This window comes from Panthera pardus, unplaced genomic scaffold (assembly GCF_024362965.1).
Source record: "Panthera pardus isolate Hobbes unplaced genomic scaffold, ASM2436296v1 HiC_scaffold_2, whole genome shotgun sequence".
Lineage (NCBI taxonomy): Eukaryota > Metazoa > Chordata > Mammalia > Carnivora > Felidae > Panthera > Panthera pardus.
Window position 1 is genome coordinate 52,476,405 of NW_026526765.1, and position 21,518 is coordinate 52,497,922.

General features: G+C 39.7%; 1 protein-coding gene and 1 long non-coding RNA gene across 5 annotated transcripts in view; one reads left to right on the forward strand and one right to left on the reverse strand.

The window, feature by feature from the left end:
- The window catches only part of GABRB2 (gamma-aminobutyric acid type A receptor subunit beta2), a 245,375-nt gene extending 236,714 nt beyond the window's left edge, over positions 1-8,661 (reverse strand). The window contains exons 1-4 of one of the 4 annotated variants that reach the window (XM_019450220.2): positions 8,141-8,661; positions 6,819-7,047; positions 6,566-6,657; positions 5,504-5,571 (exon numbers count right to left, since the gene is read on the reverse strand). In XM_019450220.2, the coding sequence (XP_019305765.1) occupies positions 5,504-5,571; positions 6,566-6,657; positions 6,819-6,895 (237 nt within the window). In that variant the 5' untranslated portion in view covers positions 6,896-7,047; positions 8,141-8,661. Of the gene's footprint in view, positions 1-5,503; positions 5,572-6,565; positions 6,658-6,818; positions 7,048-7,703; positions 7,793-8,140 lie in introns of those variants that run through there. The other 3 variants (XM_019450222.2, XM_019450221.2, XM_019450223.2) reach the window with 3 other exon arrangements.
- A 165-nt stretch (positions 8,662-8,826) lies between these two features.
- The window catches only part of LOC109267437 (uncharacterized), a 40,192-nt gene continuing 27,500 nt past the window's right edge, over positions 8,827-21,518 (forward strand). The window contains exons 1-2 of the long non-coding RNA XR_002080098.2: positions 8,827-9,321; positions 10,575-10,746. This is a non-coding gene — a long non-coding RNA (uncharacterized LOC109267437). The remainder of the gene's footprint in view (positions 9,322-10,574; positions 10,747-21,518) is intronic.

The window sequence follows — 21,518 nt, forward strand, 5'->3', positions numbered from 1 at the left end:
ACAGAGGTCTTCAATTAAGTGAGCCTTTAGCTTCCTGTCCCGCCGCCCCACCCATCTCCTGTGTTGTATCTGCAACCTGCTCCCTTCCAAAGGAAACTTCTCCAAATTATATATCACTCCTTTTAGTAATTGCTCTCTCCCCATTTTACTTCGGATCCAAACTTCAAAAGTATAGTTCCCAACTACCAAAGGTCCTCTATATTTACCAGTGAGCTCTTGTTACTACTACACTCGGTAGATGAATCTCACAACTTATTTCAATTGATCATTTTGGCATGTGACACAACTGATAACTTCCTTCTTTTTTAAACTCTCTTGTACCTCCACACTTCCAAAACACTGTTATCTGCAGGTTCTCTTCCTAACTCTCTGATTGTTGCTTAGCTCCTTGTTACTCTTTGTGGACTCCTTTTCAGTGTTCCTCGACTTGTGCTCACCAGATCTCCAACTGTAGCTGTCTTTTCACTTTCCCTTTTTAATTTTGTCCATTCATACTGTTATAAATACTACCTATACAGTGACAATGTAGAAGCTCACCTCTCTAGTCATGACTTTTTTACGTAGCTCTAGACCTGTATTTCCCAATCCCCACTGGGAGATTTCATGTGTGTTGAAAAGTCAACATATCCCAAACTGAGCTCACCATCTGCCCGTATACCTAATCCCTCACTCCCGCCTCCAACTTGGATGCCCCTTTTGTTTCTGAATATTAATAAATAGTACCATCAGAAATTTGGGATTCACCAGGTCCTTCTGCTTCTACCTCATAAATGTGCTGTTTTTCTTTCTTCTATTTTACATCCCTGCCTCAATTCATCAATTCTTCCTGGATTTTTGCAGTGAGTTTTCATCTTATCCCCCAACTTAAGTCTTGCTTAACTCTTCATATTTCAGAAGCATCTTCTTGAAGTGTGAATCTGTTCATGCAATTCTCCTATTCACATCCTTTCATGGATCTCTACAGTCTTTGGAACAAAATTTAACACTTCAAGCTGCAAAAATGGTCTCTATAATTTGATCACCACCTGTGATCTCAATACAAGCTTTTATCACCTCCTTACTCCCACTCCCAATTCCAGTCAAAGTTACTTGCAAATTCCTAACCCCATTTATTTTTCTGTGTCTTTTTCTCCTATGTGCCATTATTTCTACTTGGAACATCTATCCACAATCCTTTAATTTCTAGTTAATTTCTTCACCTATAAATTTCTATGTAATATCTTAGTATTCTGCATTCCCAATATACCCTTTGTATTTCCTCTTTCAAAGCACTTATAATCCTGTATTGTGATTTTTTCTATATTAAACAACGAATGCCTTGAATTTGAGGACTAGGATTCTATGCTCTGTTTCTCCACATATATGGTACGGTGTCTAGTGAATAATAACAAATTGCTGCTATGAAAACAAATAGTTTACCCAATATTTGTGGCATTCACCCAGAGTCTAACATCCAACCAGTCATTGTGTATAGAGCAAAACCACATGGAGTGATATATTATAACTGTCTACATGTAGTTTATAACATGATCAGGAAAACAGAATGAATATGTAACACACACAGCATTTTGAAATGGCAAATAACAAATGAATGGTGAAACCAAGAAGTGACAAAGGAATTCATGGGAAATACAGACCACTAGGTACTCATTTAGCTGCTCATAAAAAAGCTTTAAAGAAAAGATAAGACTATGCTAAGCATAAGTACAGTAAGAGTCTACAGAAGAATTAAGAATAGTGAGCACCTAGATATTAAGTCTCATGAGGTCAGGAAACAAATCAATTTTGTTCATTGCTCTGTCTCTGAGGCCTACAACATGGCTGGATCATAGTAGCTGCTAAATAAGCATTTGTGTTGAATTGAATTTTAAACTGTGCATCTGGTGATGCAAGAAAACATCTGTTTTAAAAAAAAAAAAGGCAGCAGTTTTCTTCATTTGCCATTCCATAAAAAGGTAATTTGTGTGTGTGTTTACTAGAACTCTTTCCTCAAAAGTGAAATATTGCTTCACTCTTTGGTTGGCAAATGTGTTGTTTCAAGATGGAGAAGAATCTACTTTAAATGAAGAGAAAGCTATTTCAGTCCATAATTCTCAGAGCCAATTTTGGATCTTAAAATGCACTTTTCATCAAAGAACCTTAACAAAAAGATCCCTGCCAATGTAACCAAGACATCTAAAAATATTTCATTCTAGAGCCAAGCTTTCCACTCAGGAGCATTCTAATTGAAATCACATTCTTCCAAAGATCTAGCATTGGGCCAACAGTCACCTGAGTAAGCTACCGTCCTCACCTTCACGAGTAAGAACTCACAACTGTATGACATTTAGGAATTCTGCATTTTCCTTACATTTATGCTAGATTTCCATGTTTTCCTGGAACTTTTTTGTACTCAACAGAGCTACCAAATAAACCAAACCAGAAATACATATAACTTTGAGTTGGAAGTCAAATTAATATGTCCCCTCTCAATTCACACATAAAAAAAAAAGAAAAAAAACAAACTTGAGACCTAGTATATTACCTTTAGGGCAGCAGCTGGAGTGAACACAAATTTTCTTGAATGATAGCCTGTTATTCAGTCTTCTACATAAGCTATGTTCACGGAACATCAACACTTTCACATATTTAGTTTTGTTAATTCTGGTAGTCACCTGAAATAGGTACAATGGGACTATTCCTCCTCTTTAACAGGTGAGGAAATTTAGCCCTGTCCATCTGTGAATTCCCTGAGGATGACTGAGCAGCAGAAGCAGAACTAGTATTCAAGCCTCCTGATTTGGTTCAGATTTTTCGATCATTGTCATTTACCAAAAGTATCACATTGACATGTCTCTTTTCCTTCGGTACAAATGAGTCAGTGACAATCTAAATGGTCTGGAGCCTACCATCCTTCAAAGGAAGATTCACCATAGTAAAAGAAAGTTACAATTACCAGAGGTTGCAGGTAATAAAAGATAATGAGGCAAAAACATGTATGTTAATCACTTTTGAGGTTTCATTTAAATAATCAACCATTCTTTCAGAACTAAAAATAATCAAGACATATTAACACTTTTAGACCCCTATACTAGAGGTAATATGCCACAAACATCTTTATTTTATTTACACACCAATGATGAAATTTCCCATCTGTTGCTTCAAATCAAATAAGCATACTTAAAAATAACATACATCACAAAATTTTTCTTTGAAGGATTAATTTAAGTCACTATAATGTTAGCTGAAATAAGTGTTAATTTTTCAACAAGTAAAAAATGTGTCTGGACAAGTCCACATGTGGTAGCAGTAGGCTAAGAAAGGAATCTGGCATGGAATTTTTAACATTTCGTTCTAATCATTAATGCTGCAGTACTGGCCTATTTACAACCTGACATTTGTTTTTGCACTTTCAACATCCCATGATTTTTCATCAACAGTAAACAGCTTTAAGAGATGTCACCCCACCTTAGCTGGGTCTATATTTTGACTAGCAGGTCTTGGCATTGTGTCCAGCTCAGACACCTTTCCAAAATGCTGTATGCAGGTAAAAGGTGAACAAAATTTAAAACACATACACACACACACACACACACACACACACACACACACACACACACAGCACAGCACTACTCTAAACAGTTGGGGGAATATAATATATCCAAGTTCATAGCTGACCTATCACAGGTGACCTATCATCTCATCATTGTTTGTTTAGAATCTATTTCCTAATTTTCCATAGGACACCATTTTTGTGATGCTCCAAAGAGGAGGGTTGTAAAAAAATAACATAAATCAAAAGGCAAAAGAAAGCAGCCCAATTTAACCACATGCAGGACGCACAGAACCACACCTGATTTCTGTTATCACTTTGTGTCTAGCAACACAATTTAGATTCAAGTCTTTGGGACTTAGGAAGTACCCACATTAGGACCTTTTTAAATTTTTCTAGTAAAACTCAAAATTTAAACTAATGAAAGACCTCTAGAATTCCACAAAAGCGAATATTTGTGCATCTGAGAAATTAGTTTCCCAAGGAAAATGTATTCTCTAGACAGGGAATTTTCATAATATGTGGGAAATCTGTGGTTCTGAATCACCCAGTATTGTCTCAGTCTGTGTTTATATCCTATATGAAAAAAAGCCTTCCCAATAATTAGAATATAAGAAGATACATGGCATTAAAACTTTGTGGAAACTTTATAGAAAGAGTTGAATGTTCCCTGGAGTAGTTATGTTTTATAATGTCATAATGCTAATGACTATCACCTGTCTTTGGACAATGTATAGGGATGAGGTTAGTTATTTGAGTTTTCTCTCTATTTAAACTCTGGGAATATGAAAATCTGCATAATATTAAGAACATATCAACTACTTTTGCTCTCTTGAGTTAATTAGTAAATGTCCTAACTTTCAAGTCCTGATGGCTGGCTGAGAAGTCTTTTACATAAAACTTTACACACTACACCCTTTTCTTTATTAGTGCATTTCATTTCTAGGAAGAACCATGCCACAACAGTCTTCTGAAATGTGCGGTGTGCTTTCAGTATTGAAAGTAACATTACCATCTTACAGTCAAATGTGGCCTTTCTAGACAGACTTTTCCAAGGGAGAAAACTTTAACAACACAGAGTAGAAAAGTCACTGGAGAAAGAAGCAGCCCAAGTATTCTGGGGTATCTAGGACACTTGTCATGGTTTTGTCTGTCTGCAGTGCCCCCACATGGGCAGCAGGGGGCGCTCCTGCATGAAACAAACCCCCCACAAGTGTCCCTGGTCAGGAAGAGAGAGGCTTTTTCTCAGCATTTGCCCCAATTCCAAGGAGGTAGCCACTAAGGAGTGCTGCTGTCCATTAACTGTATAAGCTTAGGACATGCAGTGTACAACATTGAAAAAGTGACTAGATAGGGCACATGGGTCTGAGCCTACCTTCAGAACACAGGGTGGACAATTTTTTAATTTATTTTTGTGGGGAAGAGACATTAAAAGAGCAGGTGAACAATTGTGGGGGGAGGTGACAGCCATCAGCTTGTAAAAAGGCCATCTCTGAAAGCAACAAGTGGACATCTGTATCCCAGGGTCATTTATTTAGTCTATTAGCGACAGTTTAGTTTGTAAGATTATATTCCTTGTGAAATAGCCTCAAAACCGTTCCCTCTTTTCCTGACCCCACTCCAAACTCAGAAAATCACCTGATGAACCTGGTTCCTCAATAAACCTTAGGAAATGTGGCTTCTGCAAGGGATCTTGTGCATGTGGTTGTGTTTTGCACATGAATTATGATGCATTTTACTTGCTCTGTACCAATTCTCAAGTATCCGAACCAGCTTGGAAAAATCATTAGGGACCAAAAAGCAAGGGCTCTGAAACCTCAAACACAGTGGGTTCCAAAGCAAAATGCCCAGCCCTCATCCCCATTTCATATGCTTACTCATGCTTATGCCACCCCCACTGACTGACCCCTTCCTACTTCCTGTCCCCAAATGAAGGTCTGCAGAGGTACAACTATAAACCTCAGTACTCACCATATTGACTTCGGAAACCATATCGATGCTAGCAATGTCAATGTTCATTCCCACGGCCACAGGGGGACCTGCGAACCAAGATGGCCAGCCACGTGATTTCTCAGAACTTCATTCATTCTCAGCAAGAGTAGTCCCTGGGCTTGGGGTATTCTGCCCCAGATCCCTCCCCCACTGTTCACCCTCATTGCTCCTTTTTAAAAAGAGTGCCAGGCACTCCTCTAGGAAACGCTCTATGGAACACGCACACACGTGCCTTTGTGGAAGAGATTCCAATTCTGTCTACATATGTAGCTGTCTCAGTGTGAGAATACACATAACTCACAGAAGCACAGGAATCAGTCTAGCTCAAGGGAATTTTATATATTGCACTAAAACCCCCTCCTCCTCATTCTTTCCCACTGTCCTTCAGTGAGCAGGTTTAACTCTTTGAGCTTCATAAGAGTCTAAAGCAAAATTAAATGGGCATAACAGTGTATCTAAGGCTGCAGCAAGGGGTCCTTCACCCTTCTCCCACCTACCTCCCCACCTACCTTCTGGCGCTCCCGAACCCCCCCTCCCTCCCACCGCCCTAAGCAGTGGGGCTTCCAGGACTGGAGAATACCCAGACACCAGCCACTTTAAACCATGCCAGAACTCTTCCAAAGTAGGCGGGCACAGGGGATTAATTCCACTTTTCAACCAACTGCCTGCACATTTTATTCTCAAAAATGTTCACGATGGCCTCCAGTAAGCCAGGTTCTCTGGGTACACCATTAACTAAACTTAAGAGGCTGGTATCTCAATGAAGCAAAGACGGTGAAGCAAAGGATTTTAGCAGTGAAGGTGAAGAACAGCAGTCACCTATAAACTCTAAGAGGGTCTCACTGAAAGACCATCTAAGTGCTGGATACTGACAAATAGGCTTAAGTTTGGATCACTTTCTCAATATGGTAACACAGAGACACATCCGATATACCACATGCAGCCAACAATAGGGAGAGGGAAGGCACAGCGCACACAAAGCTCAAAAGACAGCTTAGGCTATAACTAGGCTGTTTCTTATTTCCAAGGCAACCCCATTACCTCCAAAATCTGGTCTCAGACGAATGTCATAGCCTTTCAGGAGTCTATCCACTGTCTCTTTAACCAGCGACATATTACTAGGGTCATTGACACTAAAAAAAAAAAAGAAAAGACAATAAACAGGCATCAATAAGGCAGCAGGCACAGCGTCTTCAGCATCTATCCGATCCTCACTACAGATCCCTGCTAACAGAGGTATGCAGACAGAGCCCTTCAAAGTGAAATGAAAAAGAGAAATGCTGGGCACACTTACCTCTGCGCACAGACAGCGGCGATTATTAAGGGGAATGACCAAATCCCAAAGTAGCCCTTTTTCCGGACTCTCCACATCCCTTTAGTTTTTGATGGGATTGAGGGTTTCACTGAAGAGAGGAGATCCAACTTAGTCTGCCCAGTGCAGTAATTCTAATGTGAGGCGCATGCGCACGGTGTACCAAAACATCAAAGGGGCAGCGGCGGCTGCCTGGGACCGAGCAGATTTTCTTGCTAAGGAAAAAAAAAAAAAAAAAAAAAAAAAAAAAAAAAAAAAAATTAAAGGGGAGAAAGAAAAAACATATATGTGTACAACATATACATAGTTGAATATCACCCCACTGGAGGGCCCAGAGTAAAATCTTTGTTTTCCTTCCGTTAAGACAAAAACAACTAGAGCCTCGGGTAAGTTTTGGTAGTTGCGGGAGGCAGTTTTGCACCTCACGGGTTGTGGGTTTTTGGGGCGTGTATGTATGTTTCCTCTTAAATATGCAAAACCAGATTAGGAATTTAAAAGACAGCAGGTGTGGAGTGCTAGTGGAAGACGGGTGCCTGGGAGCCCATTTCTGGTCTCAGCAAGCCTATGAGGCGAGGAGTTTGAACTTTATTTCCTGGAGAATAGCATCCCCTGCGTGGGGCGAGACGTGTGCTGGAGGTGGGGGTTGTGCGGCGGGGGTTGGGGGGGAGGGACGGTGGGTGCAGTAGTCGAAGGGGGAGGGAGGAAAGAAACCAATGGGAGAAGTGCTGAGCAATCCATTGGATTTGGGGCGGGGAGGGGGGTTAGAGAATAAGAAATAGAAAAATAAAAAAGAAAGAAAAAGAAAAGAATAAAATGGTGCCTGGTCTCTTCTAGGAGTCAAGGAGCACGCTTTTCTTCACTACTCACGAGCGATTTCTTTCTCCTTCTCCTCACCCTTTACCCCCTATTCCCAGAGAAGAAAACGTCGGGGTCCCGGTTTCTTGCCGTGTGACGTGCCTGACCCGCTAGTCCGGATTATTTATAGAAAGTGGGGGGGGGGGGGGGGGCGAGGGGAGCAGAAAGGCAACGTTCTCTCTCCAGGTTTCGGTCTGATTCTGCATTGGGAAATTATTAGTGGGGAGGGTGGGGTTTGGATCAGGGGGTGCTGGGACACGGGGGCGTGGGGAACGCGCGTGGCTAGCACCCGAGCCTGGGTGCAGGGGGCGAGGGGGCTGGGGCGGGGACACGGTGCAGGAAGGGCGGGTGGCCCTGGGGCGGACCCCCACCCGACGCCCCCTCGGAGCACGCGCACAGGCGCGCGCACGTGCAGGCACTCTCCCCACCCGCCCCCCGCCCCTCCTTACCTCGCCTGCTGGCGCTCGCCGCCCACTCCCGCCGCGTGCTGAGCTGTAGCCTCCGGCCTCTCTGCCCTGGGCGGAGAGCCGGGCGTGTGGCGGCCTGGGACACCTGGCTATTCCGGGGATGTGTGTGCCTCGGGACGGGAAAAGCCAGAGCAGTCCCTAGAAGGCAGCAAAATGAGGATGGGGCCCAGGAGCGCCAGGGGGCCCGGTGTTCTCCCCCGGTCTCCGCGCCAACCCTCGTCCTCGCTTCCCTTCCCAGGGCGGGGGGACACTCTCACACCCTGAGGTTGTCTCTTCCCTCCCGCCCGAGGCTTTGCCGGACTCCCCACGGCTGCCGAGTCCCAGAGGTGGCAGCGAGCGAGCTCTGTGGTCGGAGAGGGAGGGAGATACTCAATTCAGGGCAGAAATGTTTCCTCAGCTCGCGGGAGAGAGACGTGCCGCGGGCGCCGCGGGCTGCCACTAGGCTGGGGGATCTGGGCCGCGTTAAGGAGCCCGGACCCAAGGCTGGGACGAATGCCTCCCCGCTACTCCCGAGTTATCTTGGAACAGGGGAGGAGGGGGAGAGGGGAGGGAGGGCAGGTGCTCCCGGCGGCCCCTCCCCCTACTCCTCGGTGCAGAACTGGAAAAGCGAGAGCGCAAACCTACATCCTTGGACCCAGAGCAGTTTTCGCTTCTCACTCTTGAGGGCTGACCGTTGCTGTCTATTAACTGGGCGCTTACTACTTGCCTGGAGTGCTTTGTTAATACAACAATCCTAGGATTTAACCCTCACCTCAGTTTCCCCATATCGATTTAGAAACTGGCACACTGAAGCGAAGCAACTCGCCCAAGGTCACCTAGGAGGCGAGAGGTGGAAACAGAATTGGACTCCAAAGCCAGCGTCCCTAACCACTAGACTAGACAGCCTTAGTTCCCACGTCCGAGACCTTGCCGGCTGCCGGCTCTCGGCCGCGGCGCAGCTCCCCCGGCCCGAGGAGCCCTCGGCCGCTGCGGGAGTGGGAGGCGCGCGCTTGCCGGCCAAGTCGGAGAGGAGGAGGGGCGCTCGCCGCCCGCAGCCGAGGCAGGGGCTGGCGGCGCTCGGCCGGCTCTCGGTCCCCGCAGCACCGGGGCCTCCCCGCGGTCCAGGTCCGAGCCTTGCTCCTGACCCATTTACCTCCGGACAACCTCCCTCCTCCCCCGCCTAGGTCAGAGGGTCATCCTGGGGAGGCTTGGGGGAATGACTCCGGGGGGAGGGTGGAGGCGGGAGGGCTTTGAGGCGGGAATCCGAAAGCGCCCCTGGGAGGAAACGCGAGCGGGAAGGAAGAGCTGTGTGTCTTGACAGAGTAAGGGAGTTTCTGAATTAAGGACAGGTGAAAATCAGCGCCATAAACGAGAAAGGTGAAATCTGTAATTCTTCCATCATTAATTACTCAGGTTGCGAGTTACAGGAACCAAAATATAGACCCATGATAGAGCAAAATTGCCAATTTTCCTCCATTTCTTTTTACATTTCTCTACAATGGGAATCTTTGACACAAGCGAACGTCCTGAAGGAAGAACAAAGTTTAGATTACTAGCATTACGTCCAGCGGATTCCTAAAGCAGTTTGAACCCCAAGTAACTAACTGGTGAAACCCTAGCAATCTTGTATTTTCCTTCCGACTTTTATTTATCCTTGTTGCACTTTCTGCACTGCCAGCCTCTCCCGCGTATGCTCTCTTCAGTTTGGGTTGGGAAAGAAAAAATCAGTGAAAAGAACAGTACCACAAATACTGTCATTCAGCAGTAATAATAACAGCCCAGTGAAGAGTTAAACAAGTACTTATTGAAGGCTTACCGTATACAGAAAATTAAGGGAGAGGTGGGCAAAGAGTTAAAATAACTTGTGTCTCAGCATGTAAAACAATAGCACAGTGCAAACTGAGAGTTTCAAAGGAACTGGAGGCAGAACTTTGGGTTTAAATCCCAGTTTGAATACTTCCTATCTTTGTGACTTGGACAGGTCAGTTAGCCTCTCTAAGCCATGGTTTACTCCTGTGTAAAACTGAGAATGATAATTGCACCTTCTCCATTTGATTTTAGAATGACATAAATATATGCGGAGCATTTGGCATGAAATTAACAAATATTAACAATTTTTAATAAAGCATAATGAGTGGACAGGAAAACAAACAAGGTTTAATAGCATTAATCTATATAGTCTGAGTGGACATAAATTTAATGCAATTATCGTAGACTGGCTTGAGAAGAGAGAAACAGACATTTCAAGGGAATTAAGATAAGGTTAAAAAGGCAATGTATTGAAACCAATCAAAAGGAGAAAAAATATTTTCTCTATATGGTAACATCTCAGGGATATCTATTACCAATAGATGTTACTAACATAATCAAAGAGATATTTCCACTAGCTATAAAACCTGAGATCAACTTATACCTGAAATGGGTCTTTATTGTACAGCAGACTTCTAGGACTTCTCTAGGACTTCTCTCCGGAAGACTGATATCACTACCTAGGAATGTGAACATTGGAACAATAATGTGCAAGGGAGGGCACTACTGGAATCTGAAGATGTATCAGTTGCTGGAGAGCATCCTCTGTGATCCCAGATACACAATGAGAAGGCAAAATTGTAAGTACTATTTAGAGATCATGACTCAAAATCATCTCTGTGCATGAAGCATATAAATGCCAGATAAAAGCAATCATCAATCATCTGCCCTTAATCTTTACTAAAATAGTCATTCATTTATTCAGTAAATATGTACTGGGCACCTACTCTATGTCAAACATTATTTGACAAGCACTGGGGATGACATGTGGTAAAGGCAGACTTGGTCCTTACCCATTTGGAGTTCACACTCCCACATGGGTAGAGCTGTTATAGAAGTAATAACTGGTGTAGCATGATGTGTAAAGTGGGAAAGACAGGATATTATGGAATCCATAATTGCTGCAAATAAACCATTTTGAGTATTTGAATAAAACTTGCTGGATAAATTCATGCTTCAATTGAGATTTGAAAGATGGGTTAGCCTAATGAAGAGTTGGGGGAAGAATGTTCCAGGAAGAAGAAATAGTATGTGCAAATATCTTGGGCCAAGAGAGGATAGCATAGATGAAGAATGAAGGAAGAACCCTGAGACTAAAGGAGAAGGGTAAGTGGTCCCAAGAGTGATGCAGTTAGAGATCTGGGCAGTAGCAATTTGGGACCATTGATCGTTGAGGTAGGGGAATGACAGGATGAGTTTTAGTGACACTGGAGGAAGATGGTAGTAGCTGTAGTGAGATCTGTTTTTGTAGGAATCCAGAGGAGAATTGATGTTCACCTGAATTAGGATAGTGGCAATAAAGATGTAGAGAAGTGGCCCAAGTTATGTGATAGAACTGACTACACTTTGTGACAGATGGAATATAGGGAATGAGAGAGGTATCCAAAGAGGACTCACACATTTCTGGTTTGAGTAGTTCAGTAGTGGTGCTGGAAGAAAGTTGCTGGGGATAATACACTCAGTTTGGGTCACAGTTTAAGTTTAAGGTACCTGCTAGACATCCAAGGCACACTGGATGTTTTGATGTATGCACCTGAAGCTCAGAAGTGAGGGTTGAGGTGGGACCAATAGAAAATTTCCATGTTTCATCCTAACACCTTTGTTGCCCTTTCCTGCTTTGTATTGTCTGTTTAGAAAATATTACTACCGTATTATATTTTACACATTTTATTTTCATCTTACTGCATGGAATAATAGTTAAAAAAAATCACAGAGATTTTTATCTGATTTACTCACTGCTGTATTCCAGTACCTAGTGCCTATAGTAGACACTTAATACATATGTTTTAATGAATGAGTATATGTTTGAAGATGCTGAGGGTGTAAATAACTTAAATCATAAGAGCACATAAGACTTTTGTCAGGAGGATGAGCAGAGTGAGGATACTAGAGGATCTAGAAGAGAATCTTCTGGTAAAAGACAGTTACAGCCATCAAAAGACTCAAATTAGGACTGGCCTAAAAGGTAAGAGGAAGATACTGTGGTGATAAAAGCCAAGGAAAGAGAATATTCTGATAAAGGACTGTTCAGCTGTATTAAATTCTTAAAATGTATGTTAATTTTAGAGTAGACATTATGTGCATATGGTATAAAATACAGAAGGTAATGCACTCTGTCCTTCTGCCGCCCTGATTCTTTCCCTGGAAACTAACACAACTCCGTTAGGAGGGGGTAATGTGGAATTCTGTATCATAGCCTTTTACCTGATGAAGAACAAGTATGGAATATGCCCACGGTGCCAGGTCAGTTTCACTGACCTGCTGCTGGTGGTGAATCATCAGCAGTGATGATTTTGGGGAAGGTTTCATGGAACATGGGTTACCTATTTTGCCAAATCATTTAAATACTTTTTAAATGATTACTTTTCAAAAAAAGTATTTAAAAAAGTACTATTACTTTTTTAAATGAATAATGGATCTTTTAGCTTTAAATATTGATTGGGGTCTTATAAAATAATATTTAGAAATTTCAGTAATACTAAAGACTAGGGAGAACATCAGAAACACTATGTAGGAAGAAAATATACATTTATTACTTTCAGTACATACAATAATATAAACTTACCAATTACTAATAAAGTGTGTCAAGTATATGGCTTCCTGGAACCTAGTGTAATATACAAATAAAAATCATTTTTAAACAATATTTACATATATCTTATGCATTAATGCACCTTTATTTATTTGTATATGCTAAAGGATCCTAGAGTAGTTTAACTGTTATAAAATATTTTTTTCTCTTATGCTAATTAAAAATACCCTTTATTTATATGTCTGGCAAACCTTGTTTTCACAGACACTGGAAAATAAAAATTTTCTCTAAATTACTATAAATTGCAAAGTATGGGCTTATGTCTTAATGATGTTTTATCACACAGAATTAGAAATGTGAATTCTATGTTCACTGAGTCCTGAGTGTTTCTCCTTCAACAGTTTAAGACTAACATTAAGTCTGAGTTTCTGTAAAATTCTTGGCCATAGTAAGCCTGATGACATAAAAACCAATTTAAACTATTTAACTGAAAATTAACATGTAATAATAGTATAGAAATATGAATGTGTCACATAGTGTTTCAAATTCTCTGCATATAATAATAATATTTAATCCTTACAATATACCTATGAAAGGTTATTATTACAATATTTTCATATATGAGGAAATATAAGAAAAAATTAAGTGACTGTAAGATTATACAGTTTATAAGAAAATACTGAAGGACTCAGGCCTTTCCTGATAACTATCAACTTTATAAATAAAACTTCCATAAATTTGTCTACTTTACAGTCAGTTCTCAGCATGTCTCATCTAGTGAGTTAATATAACAAAATAAAATCTTAGCCCAAAGGATCTCTGCATCTAACAGAGATTTGATAACAATCAGATGACCAACAGGAAATTTTCAGGGCTTGAATTACCAGATTTTTTTGAAGGTCCTTTTACCTTTCAGCACCACCTCAAATTAATCGATCTTGAAGAGTACAGAAAAAGTGTACCTTAAAGTACAAAATGAAATTACTGATGCTCCAAATGGAGGTAAAATTGTTAAATGAGGAAATTGCCTAACTTCTGACACCTTGGGGATACTAATTGTATTCAGTCTCAGTAGTAACAAAACACCACATCCCTTATCTTTTTACCAACCACTTCTCCAAACCTGAAGGAGGAGGAGAGGTGTGCCTCATCAATACAAGTGAAGGAACAAAACTGATGTACGAGCAGTGACATTGCAGATTCTAAGGAGTAACTTTTGAAAATTTCTGTCAGGTTTGTTGGTTACTTAGGGATGACTTTTGAGGGATGGCCAAATATAGGTAATCCACTATGACCAATGGAGTTTTCCAGGATGTGGGTCACACCACGCTGAGGCCCTTTCCTGATGCTCCTCTACCAGGACTATTTATCCACTAGATGCCTGAATTAGAGAACCTAGGTTTACAAGCCTTTAGAGGGCCTATAAAAATGCTGGAATCTTGAAAAAAAAATGTACATATTAGCTCCAAATTAGAAAAGCAAACTAAATGCTGAAATTAATGTTTAATTAAATGTCTATAAAACATAATATTATGTCTATAATTATCAAACTTAAATTTCACATGGGAAATATACATTTTTAATATATTTTATTTTATATGTCATGGGGCCTCCACGAGTTAGAGGACTCGGTCATATGAAGGTTGTGAAAATCTCCAGCTGTCATCAGCTTCAAGGAAAAGTTAGTCCTTTCCCTACTTCAATCTAAACCAATTGTAGAGTCTTGCTTTTTTGTTTTGCTTTGTTTTTTCTTTAAATTACCTTCAGAAACATCTCCATTTGCTAATTCTACAAGGGACTTGTATTCTTATTTTATTATTCTCTATGCTCACTGCATTCACCTAACTTGTATGAGACACTCATTAATTGATAAATTGTAATTCCAATTATTATTCATGACTAATACATATTGAGTGCTTGATTACTAGCTTGTTTATTCTGTGATGAACATCAACAATTACTCATTTAACTCTGTGAAGTATATTATTCAGTGCTCTTGGGACTGAAAGGGACAGAAACCAAATTCAAACTAGCTAAAGTAAATGAATACTAGGTCATGTTAAGGGTGTTCAACTCGGAGTGCAGGTAAATTGAGAAGGCTCAAAGTTCTGTTTTATGAAATTTGGCTTCCAAAGATAACCATAAACTGGCTTCGTTTAGCAACACTGAGAAGATTAGCAATTTAGTTACACCACCCAATTCTGTGGGGGCTTGGATCCCACTCCTATCATCAACCAGTCACTTGCCCTGGATCCTGAAGCTGGGATAAACCATATTCAAACAATATGGACTGTGAATGGTTGAGGAATAATGACCCAAAGTAAGACTATTAATATTCTGTTACCAAAAAGAGAGGAAATGGATGCTGAACAGATAAAGTCACAGATATCTACTAGAGGTGCAATAGGTATTATTACTAACCATATGTTTTAGATACAGAAATTATGACATGGGGACTTGAATGTTGCTAGAAGAAGAATCCAAATTCACCATATCTGTCTTGCATGAATGTCCCTGCAACTGGCCAGTAAGGATGAATGAAAGAATATATCAATCTAGGACATCTGGTCTCTCAGATTCATGTCAAGGGTGGATGATTGCTACATTACATTTTAGCAGCTCACATAATCATTTGTGAAACAATCACCCTGAAAACTGTTTTCAAAAAGTCATGGTATAACTGAATAAACATAAGTAAATACATGTAGGAAAATGATATAAATTAATAAAATTATGAATGAGAGTAACCAGGGATAAAAGGTCCTCATAAATTAATATTTGAGTAACTAAGACCTATTAGTAAAAACATTATAATATTAATGTCAAATAATTGTATTAGCTCTACTTACACATAGTAAAATCTTATCAATATATATTGAATAAATGAATTCCACAGCAACATTTTTGCTAAGTATTTAAATAGAATAGTAGCATATTAATAATCATAGAATAGCTTCTTAATTAGTGTTAATATGTGATTTTTCTTAATAATAAAAATATACTTTTGTTTGGTATTTAACCATGACACATAAGTCATTGTTGATACCAAATGACCTTTCCTGATACTGGTGTTCTCACCTGTCTACACCTCATTAATTTTCACAAAATACTATGAGGTAAGTTCTAATATTATTTCTCTTTCACAATATTATGAAAGTGTCAAGATTTTGTGATTGAGAAAGCTTCTCCACAGAAAAGGAGGAGAGGAGAAGTAGTCAGTCTGTGAGAGTGAAGATTTTCTTTAATTGGAAACCTTAAGAGTAGGTGATAACAACCAATGTTTCCTTTCATGTTTTAACATAATTCTCCCATATTAGAAACTGCATGAAGACACGTTTTGTTCCTACTTCCTGAGAAAATGAATTTGCTTTCAGGTTCAAATAAATTATTAACAGCCATAAAGGAAGTGTCCTACTGAGGGATGTGGTATGTGGTAGCCTAGAGCACAGCCATTGCATTATAAAATAAAGACAGTGCCTTTCAGGATAGAAAGCCCAACAGCCAATATCTATCAGTGTTATTGTTATGAGTGTAATGTATCTTTTTTAAAAAAAAATTCCCAGTTTTCTTGAGATATAATTGACATATAGGGCTGTATGGGTTTGATGTGTATAGCTTAATGATGTGACTTACATATATTATGAAATGATTACCACAATAAGTGTAGTGATATCCATTATCTCATATAGATACAAAAAAAGGGAAAAAGGTTTGTTCTTGTGATAACTCTTAGCATTTACTTTCTTAACAACTTTCAAATATGCCATTCAGCTGTGTTAACTATAGTCATCATGTTGTAGATTACATCTCTAGTACTTCTTTTACAACTAGATGTTTGTACCTTTTGACCACCTTCCTCAAATTATCCCTCCCCTCCCCTCCACCTCTGGTAACCACAACTCTGGTCTCTTTTTTCTACAAGTCTGTTTGTTTATTTGTTTATTTGTTTTTTAGATTTCACATGTAAGTGAGATCTTACAGTATATGTCTTTGTCTAACTTATTTCACTTAGCATTGAACTCCCTCAATTTCCATCATGTTGTCACAAAAGGCAGCATTTCCTTGGTTTTTATTCCATCGTGTATGTGTTCTTCAACTTCTTTATCAATTCATCCATCAGTGGACACTTAGGTTGTTTCCATGTCTTGGCTCTTGTAAATAATGCTGCTATGGATGAATGTCAGGGTGCAGATATCTCTTCAACATAGTAATTTTATTTCTTTTGAATATATTCCCAGAAGTAGAATTGTTGGATGATATGATAGTCCTATTTTTAATTTTTTGAGGAACCTTCATACTGTTTTAGAAAGTGGCTGTACCAGTTTATAATCCCATCAACAGTAGACAAGGATTCTTTTATCCACATCCTTACCAGCATTTGTTATCTTTTGTATTTTTGATGCTAGCCATTGTAACAGGTGTGAGTTGATGTCTTATTGTGATTTTCACTTGCATTTCCCTAATGATTACTGACATGGAGCACTTTTCCATGTGCCTGTTGGCCATTCTTTTGTCTTCTTTTGAAAAATGTCTATTCAGGTCCTTTGTCCATTTTTTAAAATGTTTATTTATTTATTTTTTTTTTTTTTTGAGAGAAAGGGAGAATGTGTGCACAGAGAGGGGCAGAAAGAGAGGAGAGAGAGAATCCCAAGCAGGCTCCACACTGTGGGGCTCAATCCCCAAAACTGTGAGATCCTGACCTGAGCCAAAATCAAGAGTCCAATGCTTAACTGACTAAGCCACCCAGGCACCCCTCTTTGTCCACTTTTAAAATTGTATTATTTTATTTTATTTTTTTGCTAGACATACTTTATTGTAATGAGAGTTTAGAACTAAGTGACTTAGCTGTTGGAGCCAATGATAATTCAACAAGAAGCAGTGAGTACTTTGGGAGTTTGGTAGGCTTCAAAGATGCACTTTACTGAGAAGTTTGCATGTAAACCCTGATGCTTCAGGAGATGATTGTAGATATATGGACAGAGATTTAAATAGGATAGTATCACAACATGTATCAGCTTTCTTTCCATCCTGATTAAACTGCCAAGAAAGTCTCAGTTTGATAGCAACATGTCATCAACATTCCCCTAACAACTTTGTTCCTTCTCTATTTTTAACTGAGAGATGTAAATCTTCAGATCCAAATGTATTGATCTTTCTTAATATGGTTATATTCCATTTATGGCCAGTAATATTAAATGTACACAAAAGGTGGTGATACTGCCTTTCTTTAAAATACATTTATGAAAGTTAAAAGTGAGTAAATTCAAGAAAATACTGACAAAAATAACAGAGCAGGTGGCACATGCATTTGACAAAAATAATGTAGGTAGTATATAAAAATTCTGGTATAAAAACATTTGGGAAACTGACTAAATAATTTGGGCAGGAACAATCTGTCAAAGTTCTGAAAGAGAAATTCTCATAGTTTAGGCTACAGTGAAAGCCTTCTAACTCTTAAGAATCTATAATTATCAAATGTCACTAGTGTGAGTGACCAGCACCCAGAAGATATGAGATGAAACTGAACATCAGAAAACAGCAAAGTCATCTCTATATGTAGGGTATCAAAATCTAATTCAGTAATTCAATGAATATCCTGAGCATCTATGTATTTGGAAGTGTTCTTGATTCTGGGATAAACAAAAAGATTCTTCCTTTCAAGGAGCTAAGTTGTAGCAGAGTGAGGAGGATAGCAAAAAATAATTAAACAGTAGAATATTAATGTCACAAGAAAGGTATAGACCAAGAAGAACCTAATCCAAGGAAGATTGAAGGAAAAATAGACCACAACCAGTTAGAATTAAATGAGAAAGCCTTTACTGAAGAGATGCTATTTGGGGGCACCTGGGCTCAGCAAGTTAAGCATTTGACTTTGGCTCAGGTCATGATCTCATGGTTTGTGGGTTTGAGCCCTATGTTGAGCACTGTGCTGACAGCTCAAAGCCTGGAGCCTGCTTCAGATTCTATGTCTCCCTCTCTCTCTCTCTCTCTCTCTCTGTCCCTCCCCAACTTGTGCTTTCTCTCTCTCTCAAAAATAAATAAATAAGCATTGAAAAAAAAAAATAGATGTGATTTGAAATGGACCTAGAAGGGTGGGTAATGGAAACATTTGAGGTAAGTTTCCTCATTGGCAAACCAGTGTCTGGCTAGAGAAATAAATGACTGGCAATGTCAGTCGTGATGTGGAAAACATTGACATCAGGATGAGGATTTCAAGTTATGTAAATAGATGTAAGATCTGGAATCCAGTCATCCTTTGATCATTTATTGGCTATGTTATAGTTGCCACATCATTTTGATCAGAAAACCTTTTCTGATAGTAAATATTTTAGGTTTTGTAGGAACTTAAGTATGCAGTAGTAGCATGAAAGCAGTCATATAAACTTCAACAATACAGAGAGGTCAGGGAGCAAGGAGCAATAAAGAAGGGGAAAAAAGACAAAAAACAAAACACTACTGGGAAAATATGGTAAGATCTTTACCAGGAAACGAAGTAAACAAACAAAACACTTCTCATGTTATATAAATCATACTAGTAATTTGAGAGGATCTTGTATGTCACTTCCAAGTACAAAGGGGCGTGAGATCTGAAAGGAATGCCATGGCATCATAGATCATTTTAATCTTAGTGTGAAGCTGAACTGACGTGGGGAAGAAACATTACATCTTAGATTCTTTTAAAATTAGACGGGAAAAGCACTGAAGAATTTACTGCAAGAAGCCTGAATAGTGAAATGAATGCTTACTCTTTTTTTTCCTCTAGGGAGTGGGGTTATGTGGCATACAAGGAACTGGCTGCCCCCTTCCGTCCTTCTATATGGAGAGGGAGGTATAAATGGGTATGAGAAGAGAAAACCATTAAGATGTTATTTGGATAAAAACTGATGTTCTACCAGAAAACAAAGAAAGTAGAGTAGGAGAGTGATGGTAAAAAAAAAAGAAAGAAAGACCCTAAAATTTAAAGTTAAAAAAGTCAGATATCAGTTAAAACAACTTTTGAAGCTTGCAAATCAAACTCATAGTTTTGGAAAGAGCCTCAAGTAATCATTGAGATGTTAAGGTAAAATACAATATGAATTTTTATAAATAAAACAAAAAACTTCAAATAGCTAGCTTGCAGCAGAAATTTCTGGTCTAATCCTTCAAACAGGTTTATTTATTTATTTTCCTCTGTTATTAAGGTCATACAGAAGACTAAACTAGTGCTCTACCTAAATTCCCTCATAATTTTTTTATCCTCCCAACCCTACACCACCCACCCACCCCATGCACATTATTTTGGAGTGTTTTCTATGAGCAGTACCTGCATTCACCGTCTTCAGTATACCACCCCTTGGGCTACTGGGCAGCTTTGGACCACTGGAAAATACTGGAGAATTTGCAGCCTCCTCGGTGCCCATTAACCAATGATTATGTAGGGCAGTAGAGCAATCCTTAAGCAATTTATACTCCAGAGTTTCCTCGTGAAGTCAGGCTCAAACTTACCTGCCTAATGGCTTTGGCTTAAAATTTCACCCTTATTTGGTTTACTCTGACTTCCCTATCTTATTTCCCTTACTTGCTTATCACATGCCCAAAAGTTTTTCTTTCTTGGTCTGCTTCTGGGGAGTGAGCTTCAGAGCACTGGAAAGTATGAGATGCAATCCAGGGAAAACCTTTGTTTTTGGAAAATAAGACATCATTATTAGAACCCTGCAGATGGGGGCGCCTGGGTGGCTCAGTCAGTTAAGTGTCCGACTTCGGCTCAGGTCTCAGGTCATGATCTCATGGTTCACGAGTTCGAGCCCTGCGTCGGGCTCGGAGCCTGGAGCCTGCTTCAGATTCTGTGTCTCCCTCTCTCTCTGACCCTCCCCCCATTCATGCTCTGTCTCTCTCTGTCTCAAAAATAAATAAACGTTAAAAAAATAAAAAAAAAAGAACTCTACAGATGAAAATGATACCATAAGGTATATAAGAAAAACAACTACTTTTGTTGTTACTTTCACACTAGCTATGTGATTTTTTTTTTTTGTTTTTTTTGGTGGAGGAGGGTGGGGAGGTGAAGAGGAGGTAGACAAGGTACAGCTTCTTCCTGTCTCCTAGTTGTCTCATATGTAATATAAGGCTGTCAAATTAAGTGATCCCTAAAGTTCCTTCTCTATCTAAAATTCTGTGACCTAAATCAGGCAGTTGACAACTATGGATCACTAACCAAACATAGCTTGATCCTGTTTTATAGGCTCATGGCCGAACTCATTATTTTAGATACTATCAATGCTTGCTATTATGCCACAACTACAGAATTGAATAGCATAGGTTGTAGGTCTGTTATCATCCTCAACATTTTTTTAAGTTAGATGCAGAAATTAAGACTAAGTAAGCTTAAATAACTTGCCCACGTCCACAAGGCAAGTAATGGCAGAGCTGAGATTTACATTCAGCCAATCTGCCTTCAGAGTTGGTGGTTTTAGCCACTGTGATCATTTGGGAAGGTCATAATAAAAATGAATGTTAAATCCTTCTGACTCATAGTAACTACATTGTGTTTATTTTGTTTTTGGGAGCAGGGTTAACATTAACAGGAAGACTTGTGGAAGCATGAATGGAGGAGAGGGAGGGGGGGATCGTCTGCAGGTTCCACAGAGTTGTTAGGAAATAACAAGAATAAAATATAGCCTACTTATTTTTTTACCATCACATGCAGTTCTAAAATGTGGCTTCATGTTCTCTTCATTTTCCCTCATGGTGCAAATCACAGACACGTTCACAAACAAATTCACAACTAAGATGCTTGACTTGGTCCTTAGCACGCCAGCTCCTGCATCTGTGGAGCGGAACTAA